Source organism: Anser anser (genome assembly GCF_964211835.1).
Source record: "Anser anser genome assembly, chromosome: 1".
Classification (NCBI taxonomy): domain Eukaryota; kingdom Metazoa; phylum Chordata; class Aves; order Anseriformes; family Anatidae; genus Anser; species Anser anser.
This window is the reverse complement of record NC_139720.1, coordinates 41110649-41129486: the sequence shown is the minus strand read 5'-3', so window position 1 is coordinate 41129486 and position 18838 is coordinate 41110649. Positions and strand designations below refer to the sequence as shown.

General features: G+C 37.9%; 1 protein-coding gene across 6 annotated transcripts in view; it reads left to right on the top strand.

The window, feature by feature from the left end:
- Window positions 1–17893, top strand: part of NAP1L1 (nucleosome assembly protein 1 like 1) — a 31773-nt gene extending 13880 nt beyond the window's left edge. For 2 of the 6 annotated variants that reach the window (XM_083820088.1, XM_083820089.1), the window contains exons 3-14: window positions 3987–4148; window positions 7353–7494; window positions 7949–8029; window positions 8282–8407; window positions 8900–8971; window positions 9612–9751; window positions 11533–11678; window positions 11762–11781; window positions 12461–12583; window positions 14977–15009; window positions 15366–15416; window positions 17165–17893. In XM_083820088.1, coding sequence (XP_083676214.1) covers window positions 4066–4148; window positions 7353–7494; window positions 7949–8029; window positions 8282–8407; window positions 8900–8971; window positions 9612–9751; window positions 11533–11678; window positions 11762–11781; window positions 12461–12583; window positions 14977–15009; window positions 15366–15416; window positions 17165–17203 — 1056 coding nt within the window. In that variant the 5' untranslated portion in view covers window positions 3987–4065 and the 3' untranslated portion in view covers window positions 17204–17893. Of the gene's footprint in view, window positions 1–3986; window positions 4149–7352; window positions 7495–7948; window positions 8030–8278; window positions 8408–8899; window positions 8972–9611; window positions 9752–11532; window positions 11679–11761; window positions 11782–12460; window positions 12584–14976; window positions 15010–15365; window positions 15417–17164 lie in introns of all 6 variants that reach the window. The other 4 variants (XM_083820090.1, XM_083820091.1, XM_083820086.1 and 1 more) reach the window with 2 other exon arrangements.
- Window positions 17894–18838: the final 945 nt, after the last annotated feature.

The window sequence follows — 18838 nt, the reverse complement described above, 5'->3', positions numbered from 1 at the left end:
ATCTGAGAGCAATTAGCCAAAAGAGAAATAGCTTGTGTGAGAGACAATAATATGTAATATAGAGAGATAATAATCTGTAATATAATAGCTTGGATTGCTGATAATGCCACATTCCATGATTTTTTGAACAAAGTAGTAATGCTAATGAAAAATTAGAAAAGTTTCCTCAAGGTGCTAGAGCCTAGAGGCTTTGTTATATCTATTGAAAGTGTTTCCAAAACTGGATTGCAAAATTTTGGATAATGTAGGTCAGCTGAAGATGCTTACAATAATTAAATGTTAAATAATCAGGTGTCCCAAAAGAACCTAGAGATGAGTAACAGTATTATTAGTATTTAATCCCAGCAACTATACATGAGGATCTGAGAAGGGAAATTACACTATATGCATCTTGGAGGGAAATTGAATACTGTAAGCGAAGAACATTTCAGTACTAGGGAACTTTTCTGTCTTCTGAAATGAAGACTGCCAAGCAGTTCTTTTGCTGGCTTTCTAGTATCTTTTTTCATGCACATTTTTTCCACATTTCGGTCATTTTTTTTACCTGGATACTCTCATTTTTAAATATATTGAAAACCGTTGAGTTAATGCTTAGGTAAAGCACTCTTGCTTTTTGGGAGAAAACTAATTGAAAAACAAAAGGTTCATGTATCCAAGGACTTGCAAAACAGAATGTCATTGGCTTTCAGTTTGAGGGAATGTTGGCACTGGCATGCCATATGTATGGTGTGTGTACAGGTTTGGTATTTGAAAGAATACCTCGAAACACTCAGCACAGTTAGATACCTTTTTAGGTTAAAGAAAGAGTAATGGATGGTAAGACCAGAGCAAACCAAGATAGCCTAACAAGATGGTTGGCATTGACTAATGTGATACTGTGCTTCTAAGAAGCAACTACATCTTCTACTGCTGAAATATATCTTTATGGAGATACTACAGTCTATATGGAGAACAGGCCTCTCTTTTCGGTGTCACTTGAGATACAGTTTTTCAATATGTAATTTCATTGGTAGGACATAAAAGTAGAAGAGGATCTTCATGTGGTTACTCCAGTGAAGGGCATAGATAGAAATGGTGAACTGAGTATTACTTAAAAAAAAAAAAAAAACTTGATATATCAGGAAGGAAGGATTGAAAAGCTCCATGTTAATCTGAAGGTGCCAGTTAAAAGAATGCTATATGAAGATATTTTCTATGCCTTATGATATACTACTTGTTTGCATACCTGTAAATGTTGAAGATGGGGGAAGAAGGCAAAGCAGCTTGATTAAAAATTGTAAACCTGCATGGATGAGCAAGGAGCTCGTCGATAAGATCAAAAGGAAGAGGAAGGCCTATGAAATGTGGGAAAAGGGCCTGTCCTCTTGGGAGGAGTATAGAAGTATTGTCAGGGCCTCCAGGGATGCGATGAGGAAGGCTAAAGCCCAGCTAGAGATGAGGCTTGCAAAAGAGGTAAAAGATGATAAGAAGGGTTTTTTAAGTATGTAAACAGTAAAAGGAAAACTAGGGGTAATGTGGGTCCCTTGCTGAATGAGGGGGGTGTCCTGGTAATGGGAGATGCTGAGAAGGCGGAGATACTGAATGCTTTCTTTGCTTCAAGGACTCCCCCCCAGGACTCCTCGACCCTGGCGGGAGGACAAAGGGTCTGGGAAATGGAGGGCACCCCCTGGTTGACGAGAGAGTGGTTCGGGAGCATCTGAGTGGGCTCAACGCACACAAATCCATGGATCCCGATGGGATGCATCCACATGTGCTAAGGGAGTTGGCAGAGATGATCGCTGAACAATTGTCTATCATCTTTGAAAGGTCCTGGAGAACAGGAGAGGTGCCTGAAGACTGGAGGATAGCCAATGTCACTCTGGTCTTCAAGAAGGGCAAGAACATGGATCTGGGAAACTACAGGCCAGTCAGTCTCACCTCTGTCCCTGGAAAGGTGTTGGAACAGTTTGTTCTGGACGCTGTCTCCAAGCAATTGGAAGAGAAGAATGTTATGAGGAGTAGTCAGCATGGATTCACCAAGGGGAAGTCGTGCTCGACCAACCTCGTTGCCTTCTATGATGGCATCACCAGCTGGGTAGATGGGGGGAGAGCAGTGGATGTCATCTACCTTGACTTTAGCAAGGCTTTTGATACTGTCTCCCATAACATCCTGATAGCAAAGCTGAGAAAGTGTAGGATAGAGGAGTGGACAGTAAGGTGGGTTGAGAACTGGCTGACTGGCTGAACTCAGAGGGTGGTGATAGGTGGCACGGAGTTCAGCTGGAGACCTGTGACGAGCGGCGTTCCCCAGGGGTCGGTGCTGGGTCCGGTCTTGTTCAACATCTTCATCGATGACCTTTATGAGGGAAGAGTGTCTGCCCTCAGCAAGTATGCCGACGACACAAAGCTGGGAGGAGTGGCTGACACGCCAGAAGGCTGTGCTGCCATTCAGCGAGACCTGGACCGGCTGGAGAGATGGGCAGGAAGAAACCAAATAAGTTTTAATAAGAGCAAGTGTAGAGTCCTGCACCTGGGAAGGAACAACCGGATGTATCAGTACAGGCTGGGGGATGACCAGCTGGAGAGAAGCTCTGCGGAGAAGGACCTGGGGGTCCTGGTAGACGACAGGTTGGCCATGAGCTAGCAGTGTGCCCTAGTGGCCAAGAAGGCCAGTGGGATCCTGGCATGCATTAAAAGGAGCATGGCCAGCAGGTCAAGGGAGGTGATCCTCCCCATCTACTCTGCCCTGGTCAGGCCTCACCTGGAGTACTGTGTCCAGTTCTGGGCTCCCCAGTACAAAAAATAGTGATCTCCTGGAAAGAGTCCAGCGGAGGGCCACAAAGATGATATGGGTCCTGGAGCATCTTCCTTATGAAGAAAGGCTGAGAGACCTGGGTCTGTTCAGCCTGGAGAAAAGATGACTGAGAGGGGATCTCATCAATGTGTATAAATACCTGAGGTGTGGGAAACAGAGGGATTTGGCCAAATCCCTATTTTCAGTGGTTTGTGGGGACAGGACAAGGGGTAATGGCCACAAGATGGAGCACAGGAAGTTCTGCACCAACATGAGAAAGAACTTCTTCACAGTGAGGGTGACGGAGCACTGGAACAGGCTGCCCAGGGAGGTTGTGGAGTCTCCTTCTCTGGAGATATTCAAGGCCTGTCTGGACGCCTACCTACGCAGCCTGCTCTAAGGAACCTGCTTTGGCAGCTGCTCTAAGGAACCTGCTTTGGCAGGGGGTTTGGACCCGATGATCTTTCGAGGTCCCTTCCAATCCCTTCAATTCTGTGTGATTCTGTGATAATAAATTCTTATTAAAATGAACTTATTTCTGCAGGTTGTTTAGGCACAGACTTTGAGCTGAAGTAAAAGGGTTGGTGTTGATATGGGTAATAAGAACACTTAAGATAGCAATTTGTGTGTTTTCTGAAATGTACTTTTACCATATAATTTGAAACATTTCCCATTTGGGCAAAATGATTTCTAAAGAGGTTATTAATAGAAATCAAGTACTTAGCACTGATATTCTGTAATCAATAACATGTCAGACTGAGTTGATTGGATTGATACACTATTCCTTTAAAAAAATGTTCTAATGAATAATTTATTTTGCAAGAAAAAATATGTAAGCATAGATTTGTAAAACAGTTCCAAATCCAAGTCTGAAGAAGTCTTGTTTCTTGTTTCATCTAAAATGGAATGGAAATCCCAACTCCAGTTTTGACTTCTTAAATTAACAGCACGAATTCTACTACCTTGCATTTACCTAATGAGTTTGAGGTAGAAGCAATCAAGTAGAAGCAAAACTGATGCTTTTAGGAGCGTCATATAAAGCCTGACCTTTTAGCAGAAGCTCAGTTTGCTGAACAGTGGCAATTTTAATCCAGGTTTTTGATCAGGATAGGATGGGTTTGATCCATGCTTCTCAAATGGAGATGTTTGGAATACTTTTCTGCTTGTATTTCTTCTCACAAGTGTATATAACAAACTTACTGCTTTTTTATAGTAATACAAGATGAATCCAGAAGATATACTTTGCATTTACAGTTTTCTTTTTTAATTTAGCTCGGCAGTTGACTGTGCAGATGATGCAAAATCCTCAGATTCTTGCAGCTCTTCAGGAAAGGCTTGATGGTCTGGTAGGAACATCTACAGGATATATAGAAAGGTAAAAATATTTGTTCTAATTCAGTATGACAGAGTGGTATGAATGGTGCTCTTGCTTTCTGAACACTGTAGGATTAATAATCATAAACTGTTGTTCTGCCTAGATAGCAGGAAACTAATATAGTCAGTCTGTAGCGCATTTCAGATTTGAAGGCTTTTAATTTGAGCCTTTTTGAAGAAAAGAAAGTATCAGCCACTAAATATTTTTAACAGTCCCTTGCAGTTGTGAAATGGCACACTTACAGGTATTTTCCTGCTCTTTGGAATGTCTTGTAGGTTTGCCTTAATCTGAAACATGGACAAATATATGGTCATCTTATGGTTACAGTGTAACCAGGAAGCTAATAAAATTAGGCATGTAGTATCAATCAATACTTGATGTGGACTCCTTATATCCAACCTTGAAACAATCTCTCTTGCTAAAATTTTCTTTACTCATGCCTTAACAGGTAGATCTTTTCAGTTTTTTTATAATGTGTGTGAACTTTTCACCATATTCATGTGAGTTGTAAAGCACAACTATCTTACTGTGATAGGGTCCTGCAGAGCTATTGATGTTAACTGGGATGGCTACTGAATAACAGGGTTTGCTGCTGCTACTCCTACTCCACCACATTCCTCTGTTGGAAATAGTAACATAGAACAGAAGCACACTTAACTAACAGCAATGCCCTAATAAATGCAGGCCCCAGAAGAGCATGGAGTCAAAGGGGACACACAGGTCCTTTCTGGATGCTGTACACTACAGGCTTTCTATATCCAATTTTTCTTCTGTTTTTTCAACAGACGCTAGTTAACTTCTACTACTCTTTCAGGTCCTTGATCTTATGACTTGTGCTCACTTCTTAGGTTGATGTATTTTACATGGCGTTCTTCTAGTCAGCTGTTCTGTAAGATACTGTACCACTTCATCTGTTCCAAGTACAGTAGGGCATTCTCTTAAAGCATTGCAGCTTTGCCGTTGTACCAAATGCTTAGTTATTTACAGTATAAAAATAGCCGTAATACGTGTGCAACTTTACTCTGCACTTTCTCAACATATGCATGCTGATTTAACCATGCTTTACAGGTGCATCTTAAATGTCTTCCTAAATATTTTTAAAGTTTGTTTATATATGGGGTCTAGACACTGAGGAGGCACAGAAGTCGGCAGGAATCTGGGATCCTAAAAGCCTGTTACGTGGGCTGTAAAGGAACTAAATGCATAAGCTGGTGGGAAAACTAAACATGTTCCAGGAAAACATCTATCTGCTCAGGCTTAGAATCTGCTAATTTTTAGCAGTTGTCCAATAACTACTTCACCTGTGCCTGGCTACAATAATTTTAATGAAACTTCTCTAGAGTAAGTTTTCCCTCACCTGCTATTTAGACATTGCATTTTTGTGCAATTGTAACATTTGCTATTTGTGTTCATAGAATCATCGAATGGCTCGGGTTGGAAGGGACCTCAGATCATCTAGTTCCAACTGTCTGCCATAGGCAGGGACACCACATGCTAGATCAGGTTGTTTGGGGCCTCAAAGCAACAAGTTTTACTTGCCATTATTGTACTTGTGTAGTCTGGTTCAGATTTCTTGGTCTGCTTCTCCATTTTCTGTTTTTGTATTAGCTGTCTCTTTCATGAATCTAGTTTTTCTAGAATTTGTGGACATTATAAATGTAGTGGATGTACAAATTGTAAAACTTGGTCTAGTTGGCATGGACTGTATCAAAATACAGCTTTCTGGTGCATGCAAAAGATTCTAGACTCTCTAATAAAGGAATTAAAATATTTGTTCAGATGTACTGGAATTGGTATGTTGCATGTTATAGCACTACCTTTTAGAAATGTTGCTATTTTAATATGAAATTTTGAAGACCAGTAGTCTAAATACATGCATGTGGCATTAGGTGGGTGATTATTGCATGACTTATCTATAGTTAATTTTCTTCCTTAACACTTTTTTCCTGAACTGAGCTTGCTACTAAGTTGCTTTTACATCATTCTGATGTTCTTGAAGTGAAAGATGCAACAAATGGTGAAGCTGACTGCATTCTAGAAAAATGTGACAGTAACAAGAATGTTATCAACCCTTTTTGAACATGTATGACTAAGTTTTTTTTCTGGTGGCATGTGTAGCAGGATGTACTTTTGCTCAAGTCAGGAGGTTAAGGAGAATCTTGATTTATTGGTTATCTGCATGTTGTCTTAGTAAACAGAAATAGGATATTCATGTTGAGCATAGGGTCATTAGGAAGACGTATTTCATATTTTAAAGTGAACAAGGCTCTCTTGGAACATGTGCATATTCTACCCAATTAGAGGCCAGATAGCATTAGTAATTAATATGAACTTTCACTGTTCAGCTCAGTTAACGTATTCTGGTTACTTACTCTAACCTGACTCTGGTACTAACAATTAAAAAGCAGCTGTTAACTACAGTGTTCTAAATAATGTGACCAACTGCTTAAATACAGAAAATTAACGCGGTAGTCTTCTGTAGCCATATGCTGGGGGCTGTCTCACATTATGGGCAATGGAGGCTGTCAGCAATCTACCCCATGAATGTCACTAATAGCCTTCGCATAGGTAAATTTGTCCTAACAGGATCTTAGTGTAATTTACTACAAGTGAAACTACTGTTAAGAGTTGTAGATGACAACTCTTTACAATGAAGACTACATTAATTGCTTTCCTGTTACATGTGTATAATATAGCAGCTCACTTAGAAAAACAGTTCTGGCTCATTTTGGGAGTGAAGGGGAATATGAAGGCAGTAGTCCTAGCTTCTTTCCCAAATGAAACAAATATGAATGTTGAAGATCAACTTCCTTAGTGAAGTAATAACTCAACTGTCTTGGACTTTCATAAAACCAAACAAATTAGTGGTTCTTAATTATGCTGAATCTTAAAAACTTGCTGTGCTGCTCAATGATAATGTAAAGCTTAATGTGAAGTCTTATACGAGTCTATCTCATGATTCCCCCAGGTATTTGAAGTTCTTTGGTTCTCTTTCAGGCTAAGCCTGTTTTTAAGAGATTGTGATAACAGTTTCAGTCTGCATGGTACAACGGGTCATAGGTTTGATTTGTTCAGCTTTTTAAGGTTTAAAATAGTGTGAAATCTGTTTTGATGCAAGTTGGTTATTAAGGGGTCTGCTTAAGGAGGGGTCAACATGTGCTTAGAATGCAGTGTTCGTAACAGCTCTGTCACTGATTTTTTCAGCTTGCCTAAGGTTGTTAAAAGACGTGTGAATGCTCTCAAGAATCTTCAAGTTCAGTGTGCACAGATAGAAGCAAAGTTCTACGAGGAAGTTCACGAGCTGGAAAGAAAATATGCTGCTCTCTATCAGCCCTTATTTGACAAGGTATTTTAATGCTAATCTGATTTGTACTTAAAAGCTTTAGCTAAAACACAAGGGAACATAAACTGAAAGCTTATCCATGTTCTGAATTACTTTGGTCTTATATGTGCCCATTCATTTGAACTGACACCATTTTAACATTCATGTGAACATCACTAAGGTTAAGGGGGAGAAAGGCTCAGTCTGTTCCATGATTAACAGAATTACTTTGGTATATTAGGTCTCATCCTGTTAATGGAACAGATGTTAGGTGATGTAGTAGCCTTTCTTGAATTCTTGTGCTTATTTTAGTGAAATTTATTTGAAAAGCTGGTAACTGATGAGCCTTTCTAGGGCCAGGAAAAGTTTTGATAAGTAGTTAATACGTTGTATGAAATTAGGATGAGCAATTTATTAGTTCGGATATTGATGACTGCAATAGCTAGAACATGAAAATATTCTTGGTCAAATTTTTTAGCGGAGTGAAATCATCAATGCAATCTATGAACCTACAGAGGAAGAATGTGAATGGAAAGCAGATGCTGAAGAAGAAATTTCAGTGAGTATTATAATCAGTTCTCATCAATATCTCAAGCTTTAGCATGAAACAAGTTTCAATACAATAAAACAAGTTTTCTTTTAAAAAAAACTTCAAAATGATTGCTTTTAATAATAATTCATAATTGATTGCTTAAAGCAGGCACATGAAACTTAATCTGTGCTGTTAGCTGTACTGCGTAACACAGTTAACAAGCCTGGTGGGTTATGCTTTTAAAATTTAGAAAACTGACATTTTTATTCTATCAAGGAGGAAATGAAAGAGAAGGCCAAGCTTGAAGAAGAAAAAAAAGATGAAGAAAAAGAAGACCCTAAAGGAATTCCTGAATTTTGGCTGACGGTATTCAAGAACGTGGACTTGCTCAGTGATATGGTTCAGGTAGGTGGTAGCCCTGGTTGCCTTGAGGTTGCTTAAGTACTTAATCCAAGTGTGCTCTTTAAGGAAGGAGTAGGAACAGTACAATACTTCACGTCTGTTTGAGAGTGAAAGTGAAGTGAGTACTTGGATGTCATCTCTGGGACTTTATTTGACTCAAAGCAGAGAGCACTCTGAAATACCTTCTTGCTGTGTTCTTATTTGTTGAACTTGTACTTTTACCTTACTAATGCACTTCCTAAATATATAGGAATGTGTGCATGAAATGTGTATTGTTGCTAAAAGCTGTATTTTATTTTCATGGGATTCAGGTTGTGTAATGCAGCAGAAATTCTGTGCTGCTGTTGTTGCCACCTGCTGGTCATGTATGTGGAAAATGTTTCCCAGTTGTAAGGAGGTTCTTGTCAAGGATCACTCACTCTAAACACAGCTTTTTATCTCTGCATCTGTACAATTTAATCTTATGAAAGTTGAATAATTGTTTTTTGTTTGCAGGAGCATGATGAACCTATCCTGAAACACTTAAAAGATATAAAAGTGAAATTTTCAGAAGTTGGACAGCCTATGGTTAGTTTAACCTACTGAACAAGATTGTTATATTAAACCTCATGTGTATATCAATAACACGGCCTGTGATAAGAAATAGTCTTATGGCAGTCTTGAGAAATGTACAATTTCTTGTCCTAAGAAAAACAGTACAAGGTTTAGTGCTAGCCATGAAGTAATATATAAATTCATATTTAACTTACCCTTCAGATTCAGATGAGTTAATAACTTGGCCTTAGTGTTTGATGACTAAGTTTCACTTTTAAATTTCAATGTTTTCAGGTGCTTTTTGTATAACTATTGGATATAATTTCCTTGTCAGAGAACAAATAGCTTGCTAAGCTTTAATATTTTAAATTTATAAGCTGTCTCTGTAACATAGCACCAGGAAATCTGTACATCAGATCGTGTGTCATTGCTGCAAGCAGTGTAATAAGTAAAAAGCCCAAGATCAATGGATTAAATGAAAATGTTTGGATGTTTCTTGCACAACTTGGGCAGCAAATTCTAGAATAAGTTGTGTGTGTGCCACTTGAATAGAAGTAGAGATGGTTATGTTCTACTGCATGTATGTTTTTTGTTTGGTTGTTAAGTATTTAGAAGGTAAAGGTATATGTTGCTAAATTACTAATGTTGTCTCTCTGCAATTCTTTTTTTTAAGAGTTTCACGTTAGAATTTCACTTTGAACCAAATGACTATTTCACAAATGAAGTGTTGACAAAGACGTATAGAATGAGGTCAGAGCCAGATGACTCTGATCCCTTTTCCTTTGATGGACCAGAAATCATGGGATGTACCGGGTAAGTGCTACTAAATAGCTTTAAGGTAATGTAACAGTCTCTTACTTATTCAACTGTAGACTTTATAGATCTTAGGAAGGTGCTGGAAAAAATCTTGTTACCTAACCTCAAGTTGAGGTTTTTAGTGTATTTAAGTAAACTAACTTCTTTTAAAAAGCCCCATTTTATAAATTCAGATTAGTCTGAAACACCTAAGAGGTTATTCTTTGCACGTCCATCTAGTGTTATTTTCAGAATTTTTAACAAGTTATGTACTATAAAAGATAGATATGTAATAGTTTTATATATATTATGTATATATATGAATAAAAAAATACAATTTTATCTATAAATGTTCTGCAATCACTGAAGCTGAAATGGAAACAAGATAGTATAATATATCAGTAGACCTTAATAGCTTTACTTTTATTTTTATTCAAAACTTCTTTGGTCACTTTTTTGGAAACCTTATTTCTGATGTGCAGTTTCAGGAAGGCAAATCTAGTTTTATATTCTGTATTGGAGTTGTCCAGTTTGTTTTATAACAGTTGAACGTTTGCCTCTGTACACCTTTCAATTTAATCTATTTACCAATAGAGAGCAGTCATCTCTAACTCTGCTTTCCTCAGGACTTTGAAAATGTCCCATTCCGTTCTCAGTGATCTCTTCTAAATTAGCTATAGTTTCTTAAATTATTTAATCTCTTTTCTGTGCACATTCACTGTGAACAGAAAGAGGAGACATAACCTGAGTCATACATAATCGCCCTTACAGGTACATCAGGGGCTTATATATGTATCATGACTTGTTTAGCTGCTTTTTTGTTAATGCCTCCTTAATGTTCTGACCGCCCACCTGAGCACTCTTACTCTTCTGAGCAGTAACAGTGAGAGCCTATTGCTGTATAGTCAGGTTTGGTTTTAGCCATGCACTGCTGTGCACTTTATTAATACTGACTTTCATTGCACTTCATTTCAGTCATTTAATGTAATATGTTGCTGCAAATGTCCTGAAAAGTTTAGTCTAACTGCTTGAGTGTATTTGATCAAATTATTTTGTGTTCCCCAATTAAGATTGTTACTGAAAAGCATAAGTCCTGGCAGAGGTCCCTGTAACATGACACTCTGCTTTTATGAAAATGATTTATTCCTAGTTCTTGTTTTGTATTATAACTAAGTCAGCTTATTCTTATTGCAAAACAACTTACCTCTTTCCTTTGAGTCTTTAAGGGATCTAATCAAGACATTTCTGCAAATACAGGCAGCCTTATTTATGTCACTTCTTCATTTACGTGTCCCCACCATACTTTGCAAGAGTCACTGAGGCCTATGGGTATGATTTTGGTCTGTAAGCAGCAAGAGTCATAAGGAAAAAAAAAAAAACAACCTACATATGTGCTTGATGCATTATTTTAATGATTTATTGATTTTATAATTGCGTGGTAAACCTTAACATATTACTAGTCTTAACTTATTAAGACCAAATATGACACTATAGTTTTTTTGGTCACACTAAAAATGGTGACGTTATTTTTTGATAGGAAACTAGATAGAACTTTGTAGCAGATGAGACTTAATATTGCAGAGATTGAATGGTGAAGGAGAAAGTTCTGGATGAAAAACTTCAATCCTAAGAAAAGGTATTTTTTTCTTAGTGAGTATAGTATAAAACGAAAAGATAGCACTGATTAAATGTTACCTGAATTTTATATTCACTGTATCCCTTACAGTAGTGATAACCTCAGTAGGTATTAGTAATAAGTGGAATTTTTCTAAGCTGCAGCTCTTTTCTTTTCTTTCCAGCTGCCAAATAGACTGGAAAAAAGGAAAAAATGTTACTTTGAAAACCATTAAGAAGAAGCAGAAACACAAGGGTCGTGGAACAGTTAGAACAGTGACAAAAACTGTTTCAAATGATTCCTTCTTCAACTTCTTTAGTCCCCCTGAAGGTAAACAGAATATTAGTTTATTTACATTAATTTTAAATGTAATATATACTGCACTCACTTGTTTTTCCTTCTCTCTTTTACAGTTCCTGAAAGTGGAGACCTGGTAAGTCGTTTTATCAAAAGGATTTTGGTGTGGGGGAACCACCAGTAGAAGAATACCTGCCTTTTTATACAATGTGCTTGTTCATATTGTTTAGGAATTAGTTAAATAGGTTTAGCTGTAAGTGATTCTGTATTTAACCTGGGAATATTTGTGATAAATAGTTTGCATGAATTTTCCTTACTAAAATGGTATTTGTTGCCTTGGATGGGGTAGAGTTCAGTTTAGTTCACTTCAGCAGCTTATTATGAGAGCAGAGTGTTTTTAGGTGTGCAAGTGCTTTACAATGGGTTGATTAATAGGAACCATGGAGATACTTAATTAGGCTCACCTGGTTAGTGGTTAGTTCTTAATGCAAACTGAAAATCTATGGGAGGTATTAAACTATTTTTATACCTTAGGTGTAGGGTGGGATGTGGGGGAAGAGTAAAATTTTAACTCCAGAACTTTGTATAATTAAGCTTACTAAAGAAGCAAACCATTAACTGCATGATGTGAGCAGGATGTCTGAAGTGTAGTACTTGATCTCACAACCTCAATTTCTATAAAGCAAATGATGAACCATGAAGTCAGTGCATGAGATTTGTGTAAATCTGGCCACATCAAAATCTCTGCAACTTGTGTTTTTGCATCAACAGTAGTTATTGTCTTACGGTTTGGAAAATGACATTGTTTTATGCAGGATGATGATGCTGAGGCAATCCTTGCTGCAGACTTTGAAATAGGTCATTTCTTACGTGAACGTATAGTCCCCCGATCAGTATTGTACTTCACAGGAGAAGCTATTGAAGATGATGATGACGATGTAAGTAATGGTGTTTCAAAGTACTAAAAGCTTCCAAATAATGTTGCTTAAAGACTGGGTAACTTTTGACTCTTGTAATTAATATTAGCATATTTATAATGGGAGGTATCAACATTAGTTTCAGATACACTTCCTAGGGTGTTAAATAAGGAGCAGTGGGAAGGTAATTAATTTTAGAAGTAGTGACTTTAGAGTTTTATAACAAAAGCAGTGATAGAAGCTGCACACTTAAAGGGTATGTGCGTAGAAGTTTGTGTGCATACGCATAACAGCAAGAGGAGTGTGCATAATACTTCCGCTGAAATACAGTGGGCTTCTAGAGAAGTAATTAGTCTGTTTATATAGCTTGTCAGATAGAGTTACGATAGAGTTACGATAGAGTTACGATAGAGTTACGATAGAGTTACGATAGAGTTACGATAGAGTTACGATAGAGTTACGATAGAGTTACGATAGAGTTACGATAGAGTTACGATAGAGTTACGATAGAGTTACGATAGAGTTACGATAGAGTTACGATAGAGTTACGATAGAGTTACGATAGAGTTACGATAGAGTTACGATAGAGTTACGATAGAGTTACGATAGAGTTACGATAGAGTTACGATAGAGTTACGATAGAGTTACGATAGAGTTACGATAGAGTTACGATAGAGTTACGATAGAGTTACGATAGAGTTACGATAGAGTTACGATAGAGTTACGATAGAGTTACGATAGAGTTACGATAGAGTTACGATAGAGTTACGATAGAGTTACGATAGAGTTACGATAGAGTTACGATAGAGTTACGATAGAGTTACGATAGAGTTACGATAGAGTTACGATAGAGTTACGATAGAGTTACGATAGAGTTACGATAGAGTTACGATAGAGTTACGATAGAGTTACGATAGAGTTACGATAGAGTTACGATAGAGTTACGATAGAGTTACGATAGAGTTACGATAGAGTTACGATAGAGTTACGATAGAGTTACGATAGAGTTACGATAGAGTTACGATAGAGTTACGATAGAGTTACGATAGAGTTACGATAGAGTTACGATAGAGTTACGATAGAGTTACGATAGAGTTACGATAGAGTTACGATAGAGTTACGATAGAGTTACGATAGAGTTACGATAGAGTTACGATAGAGTTACGATAGAGTTACGATAGAGTTACGATAGAGTTACGATAGAGTTACGATAGAGTTACGATAGAGTTACGATAGAGTTACGATAGAGTTACGATAGAGTTACGATAGAGTTACGATAGAGTTACGATAGAGTTACGATAGAGTTACGATAGAGTTACGATAGAGTTACGATAGAGTTACGATAGAGTTACGATAGAGTTACGATAGAGTTACGATAGAGTTACGATAGAGTTACGATAGAGTTACGATAGAGTTACGATAGAGTTACGATAGAGTTACGATAGAGTTACGATAGAGTTACGATAGAGTTACGATAGAGTTACGATAGAGTTACGATAGAGTTACGATAGAGTTACGATAGAGTTACGATAGAGTTACGATAGAGTTACGATAGAGTTACGATAGAGTTACGATAGAGTTACGATAGAGTTACGATAGAGTTACGATAGAGTTACGATAGAGTTACGATAGAGTTACGATAGAGTTACGATAGAGTTACGATAGAGTTACGATAGAGTTACGATAGAGTTACGATAGAGTTACGATAGAGTTACGATAGAGTTACGATAGAGTTACGATAGAGTTACGATAGAGTTACGATAGAGTTACGATAGAGTTACGATAGAGTTACGATAGAGTTACGATAGAGTTACGATAGAGTTACGATAGAGTTACGATAGAGTTACGATAGAGTTACGATAGAGTTACGATAGAGTTACGATAGAGTTACGATAGAGTTACGATAGAGTTACGATAGAGTTACGATAGAGTTACGATAGAGTTACGATAGAGTTACGATAGAGTTACGATAGAGTTACGATAGAGTTACGATAGAGTTACGAGTTGGTTTGGGTGAGACAGGTCCAGCACTGAGCTGGATTTTCAGACTGTCCAAGGGTAGCCTTTAGTCCAGAGCAGTGGATGTTGGGGGGGTTGGGTGGAAGAGGGAAGTGATGGTATGGACGGCCTTGTGCTTTGACACGCCCTGCTGGACAGAGGTGTTACCACAGGCTGATCATCTCTTCCAGCGTAACACATCAGGAATATAAAGCCGGAAGCTTTCTCTGTCAGAGCGTAGCTTAAGAGATTATTCGTTCATAAAGCTTTCTTAAATCTGTCAGCTATAGGATGCTCTCTTAAAGCACAATACAGTGCGGATGGTCTCTGGCACCTACTTAAGTTACCCTGAATGAATTGCTGTCTGAAATGACTGCATTTATGACACTGTCAAAACCATTTCTTTTCTTTCCTAGTATGATGAAGAAGGTGAAGAGGCAGATGATGAGGTGGGTTGACAGATTCCCTTGATTTAGTTTCCTTTCTGTTGTTTGTCTGGAATAAGTTCCTTTAGTTTTTGAATGCTTTGGACACTCAGTTTAAGTTATGCTTATGAATGTAAGGTACAACAGCTTGTCTTTATAGATCCAGACTGGGGGGGAAAGCAACCTTGGGGGGAAAGCAATCTTACGAATCAAGTTGAAACAGTAAAAAGTGATGCACTTTGTAGAGGGTAAACTAATACCGTATGCATAATTTGAAGTGGTAGTTAATTCATTTCAGAATAGAATTTAATGTTCTTGAAAATGATTTGGGAAACTAATGTAGATAAGCTAGCAAAATGTAAACAACTGTTTTCTTTCAGGAGGGGGAAGAAGAAGCAGATGAAGAAAACGATCCTGATTATGACCCAAAAGTAAGAAATTACAAGGAATATTTGAAGTATGCGTATGCATTCACATCCCTAATATTTAATGCAGGCTAAATCTTGAGTTTTAATTTCAGCATTTAGTAATTCTTAGTGATTTTTTTGGCTGAGACTGTTTTAGTCCCAGTTCTGACAGTAATATTGACGTGGCAACTGTTTCTGAAGTTCTTTCACTAAGGAATGTTTTGTAAAAGTAATGCTTGGCGTCAAGTTCGGTTTTCTATGAACTTACCTTGCAGCAAGTTGTTGTTTTAGTTCAGTGATGGAAATGTTGAACGGTAGTCATAAGGACATGCAGAGAACTGTTCAAGTAACCAGTGTTCAGGTTTGGGGAACTTGTTACAAGCTGATTCTTGTACTGTGCTGGGGGAATCTATCACCCTTTTTTCAGGGGGAGGTGATAGCAAACCTATTATTTCCTGAGGTAGCGGAAGTCAAAGTTCAGGAATGCATTTACAGTCAGGCACTAAGATGTGGACAGCCAACAAACTGGCAGCTTTGTTTTAAATTTCAGTCAGGGTAAATGGCTGTTGGGCTTGGTTAGCTGAAAGTGATTGCAAGGCACTAAATTGACTTTTTTTTTACTGGCTGAGCAAAAGGCATCCTGGAAGCACCTGATGGTGAAAGGTGAAAGCTGCAGTCAGAAAAATGAAGCTGTGTTAACTCAAAATGTCTGCTGTGACATGTCCCTGTTATTTCAAATGAGGCAGTGTATTTTTCAGTAGGAATGGTTTGAACTGCAATCAAAATACTATAATTTTAACATTGTAGTTGAAAAGATGTGGGGTATAGAACTTTTAATCAAAATGTACTACCTATTGAGGATGTTTCATCTGCAATAGTGTATTTAAATTGCTTCCAGTTCAAGAAAGTTTTGGAATCAAAATGAAACAGATGCAAATTGGGCTTCTTGTTTCTACCACTTGAGATTGTTTTTTGCTAGGCTAAACAGCTAAGGGCAAGATCATATGTTCTGTTTGAGAACTGCCAAAGGCTTAGAGAGGCAGATGGCGGTGGTTCTACAGTGTGAAATAACAAATAGTTGTAAGCTAATCACAGGCTGAAAGTTAGCACTGTGGTCGTAGAATAGCAATCCCAGACAAAGCAGTGTAGTAAAACTTGCAATGGAACTCGTAACCACCCAGAGCCTTTTCCATAAATGCCCATATTATACTGTGAGGTATAGTTGATTGCCTGCTTCAGTGTAGAAGTGCTCTTAATTTGCACTTGGGATTTTTCTAGCAACTGGAATTTATTTCAAAAGAAGTTTCCAGAGTGCTAAGAACATACCATGATTTGGTGTTCCAGTGTACTGCTATGCAATGGCTTCTAGAGAAAGGCTGTGCCTTTATTGACTATGGGAAGGCTTTTTGCTTCAAACTGTATAGAAGGTATGGTTGTGTCTGAAGCCTATGCTTCTGAGCCAGCCTGTTTGATATGATACATAACTGACCTCCTCCTTTTCCAGTTTCGGTGTCATTCACTGCATTTAATTCTGAACTGATTTGTTTTGCATCCGTCATATATATGTATGCATTAACAAAATAAGTGTTGTGAATGTTGCCACACCCAAAGATGATTGTTATCTTTGGTTGGCTGTATTACTAACCCTGGGCAATTAGCTTAGGGGAACAGATGCAAGAGCTTGAATACTGGAACTTGAAAGTGTGCTTAGCAATTCTAATAACTCCTTTAAAGTATTGATATCTGTAAACTGATATTTCCTTTTTTCTCAGCAGAAGGATCAAAACCCAGCAGAATGCAAGCAGCAGTGAAGCAGTGTGTATGTGGCCTTGAGGATTACCTGCACTGTAATAGCCTAAACACAACTATTAGTTACTTACAGCCTTATGTTTTGTATCTTGGTAGAATTAAGTAACCAATTTGTTAAAAAAAATAAAATCAAAAGCATAAGAACCAGTTTAAAATGTAGGTTCAATCTACCTAGCATTTTAACAGTATAATTTTCTGCCAATATGTAGAATGCAGTAAATCCCCTAAAGCATGAATGTTAATTCATTGCTACATAGTTTGGTTCTTGTGAAGTCTTTGTCATGTAGCTATTAGACTGCAGCTGTGAAGATTATCAGAACTGTTAACCGAGACCAATATTTGTTTAGAGAAAACTCTCTCCTGAAGAACCAACCAAAGTATTTTTCAGCCCAGTAGTCTGAACGGGTTTAAGTCTGCTTGCACTAGCTGTGCCTTCATTACTTTGTTATAGAAATGGCAGTGACTTGTACTAACTAGGAGATGATGATGCATTTTGAATTTGACTACTTGAGAAGATTAGTATGACTTGTTTAATTTCCAGCGAGACCACATTAAACATTCATAACTGTCAGCTTGTTTATGCTATGGGTTTTGTATTTTATGTGACATAGTGATCTACAAAAGAAACCTAGTCCTCATATTAAGGTTATTGTTTACCACTGGGGTGTGAATAAAACCTAGTATTTTCAGAAGCTAGTCTTGTTTTATTATGATGTGTGTATCTGCATGTGTAAACTGATAAGGTGTATCTTTCATGCTGTAGCTCACTTTTTGCTAGAAACAAAAACTGAGTCACTGAAAAGCAAGTTACATAGCATTTTAAAAGCAGTTTGGAAAGCTTTTGATTCACACTTTCCATTTGCAGCGCTATACTTCTGAATCTGAGCTACATGTTTCAGCAAGTGGTCAACACTGCCATTTTGAGAAGACGGTATTTTAGAAGTGGGGCTAGATCTGATAAAGAACTTGGATATCGCCATGCCTGATTCTAAGGCATTGGGTTATTAGTGTGAAATCTGGACCAAAGAAAGGTGCATGAATTTCCAGTCTCTGTAGACAGAGCTACATTGTCCTGAACAAAATTTGCTCTGTAACCTAAGACTGCTAGAACACGTAGCTGTATTCTAGTTTGTACTCACTATTAAGCATCTAAAGAGGAGGAACCAAAACCCAAGGAATTCTTCCTTTCTCACCGAATGTTTTGTTCACTATGCTTGTTTGCATGCTGTGGTTCATGTGTTGTCTATACTGGATGTTCACTGTAAGTTGAAGCATGGGCTAGATCTTTCATACTAGTTCTGTCTGTAGCCTACCAGTGAAGGTGCTCTTGAGATGTTGGTTTGAATGCACTCAACTTGAGGAGACTGTGAACTGATGTCTTCCATTCAACTTTTTCCAGTCAGCAGGATGCTATTGTACTCTACAGTCTCGTTCTTTACATAATTGTAGAAATTCTGATCTTCTAAATAAGTATGTAGGCAACTTTTTGGGGGGGGTGAGAAGGTCCTCACAGGCCAATGAAGAAGTACCCAGCTAACCATGTGTCTATTTCTGCAGTAGCTACTCTGTTCCTTGCCATTGATATACTGAGGTAGCTATGAAGGGTTAAAGCATTGAAAAAAAGCAGGACAAGCAGG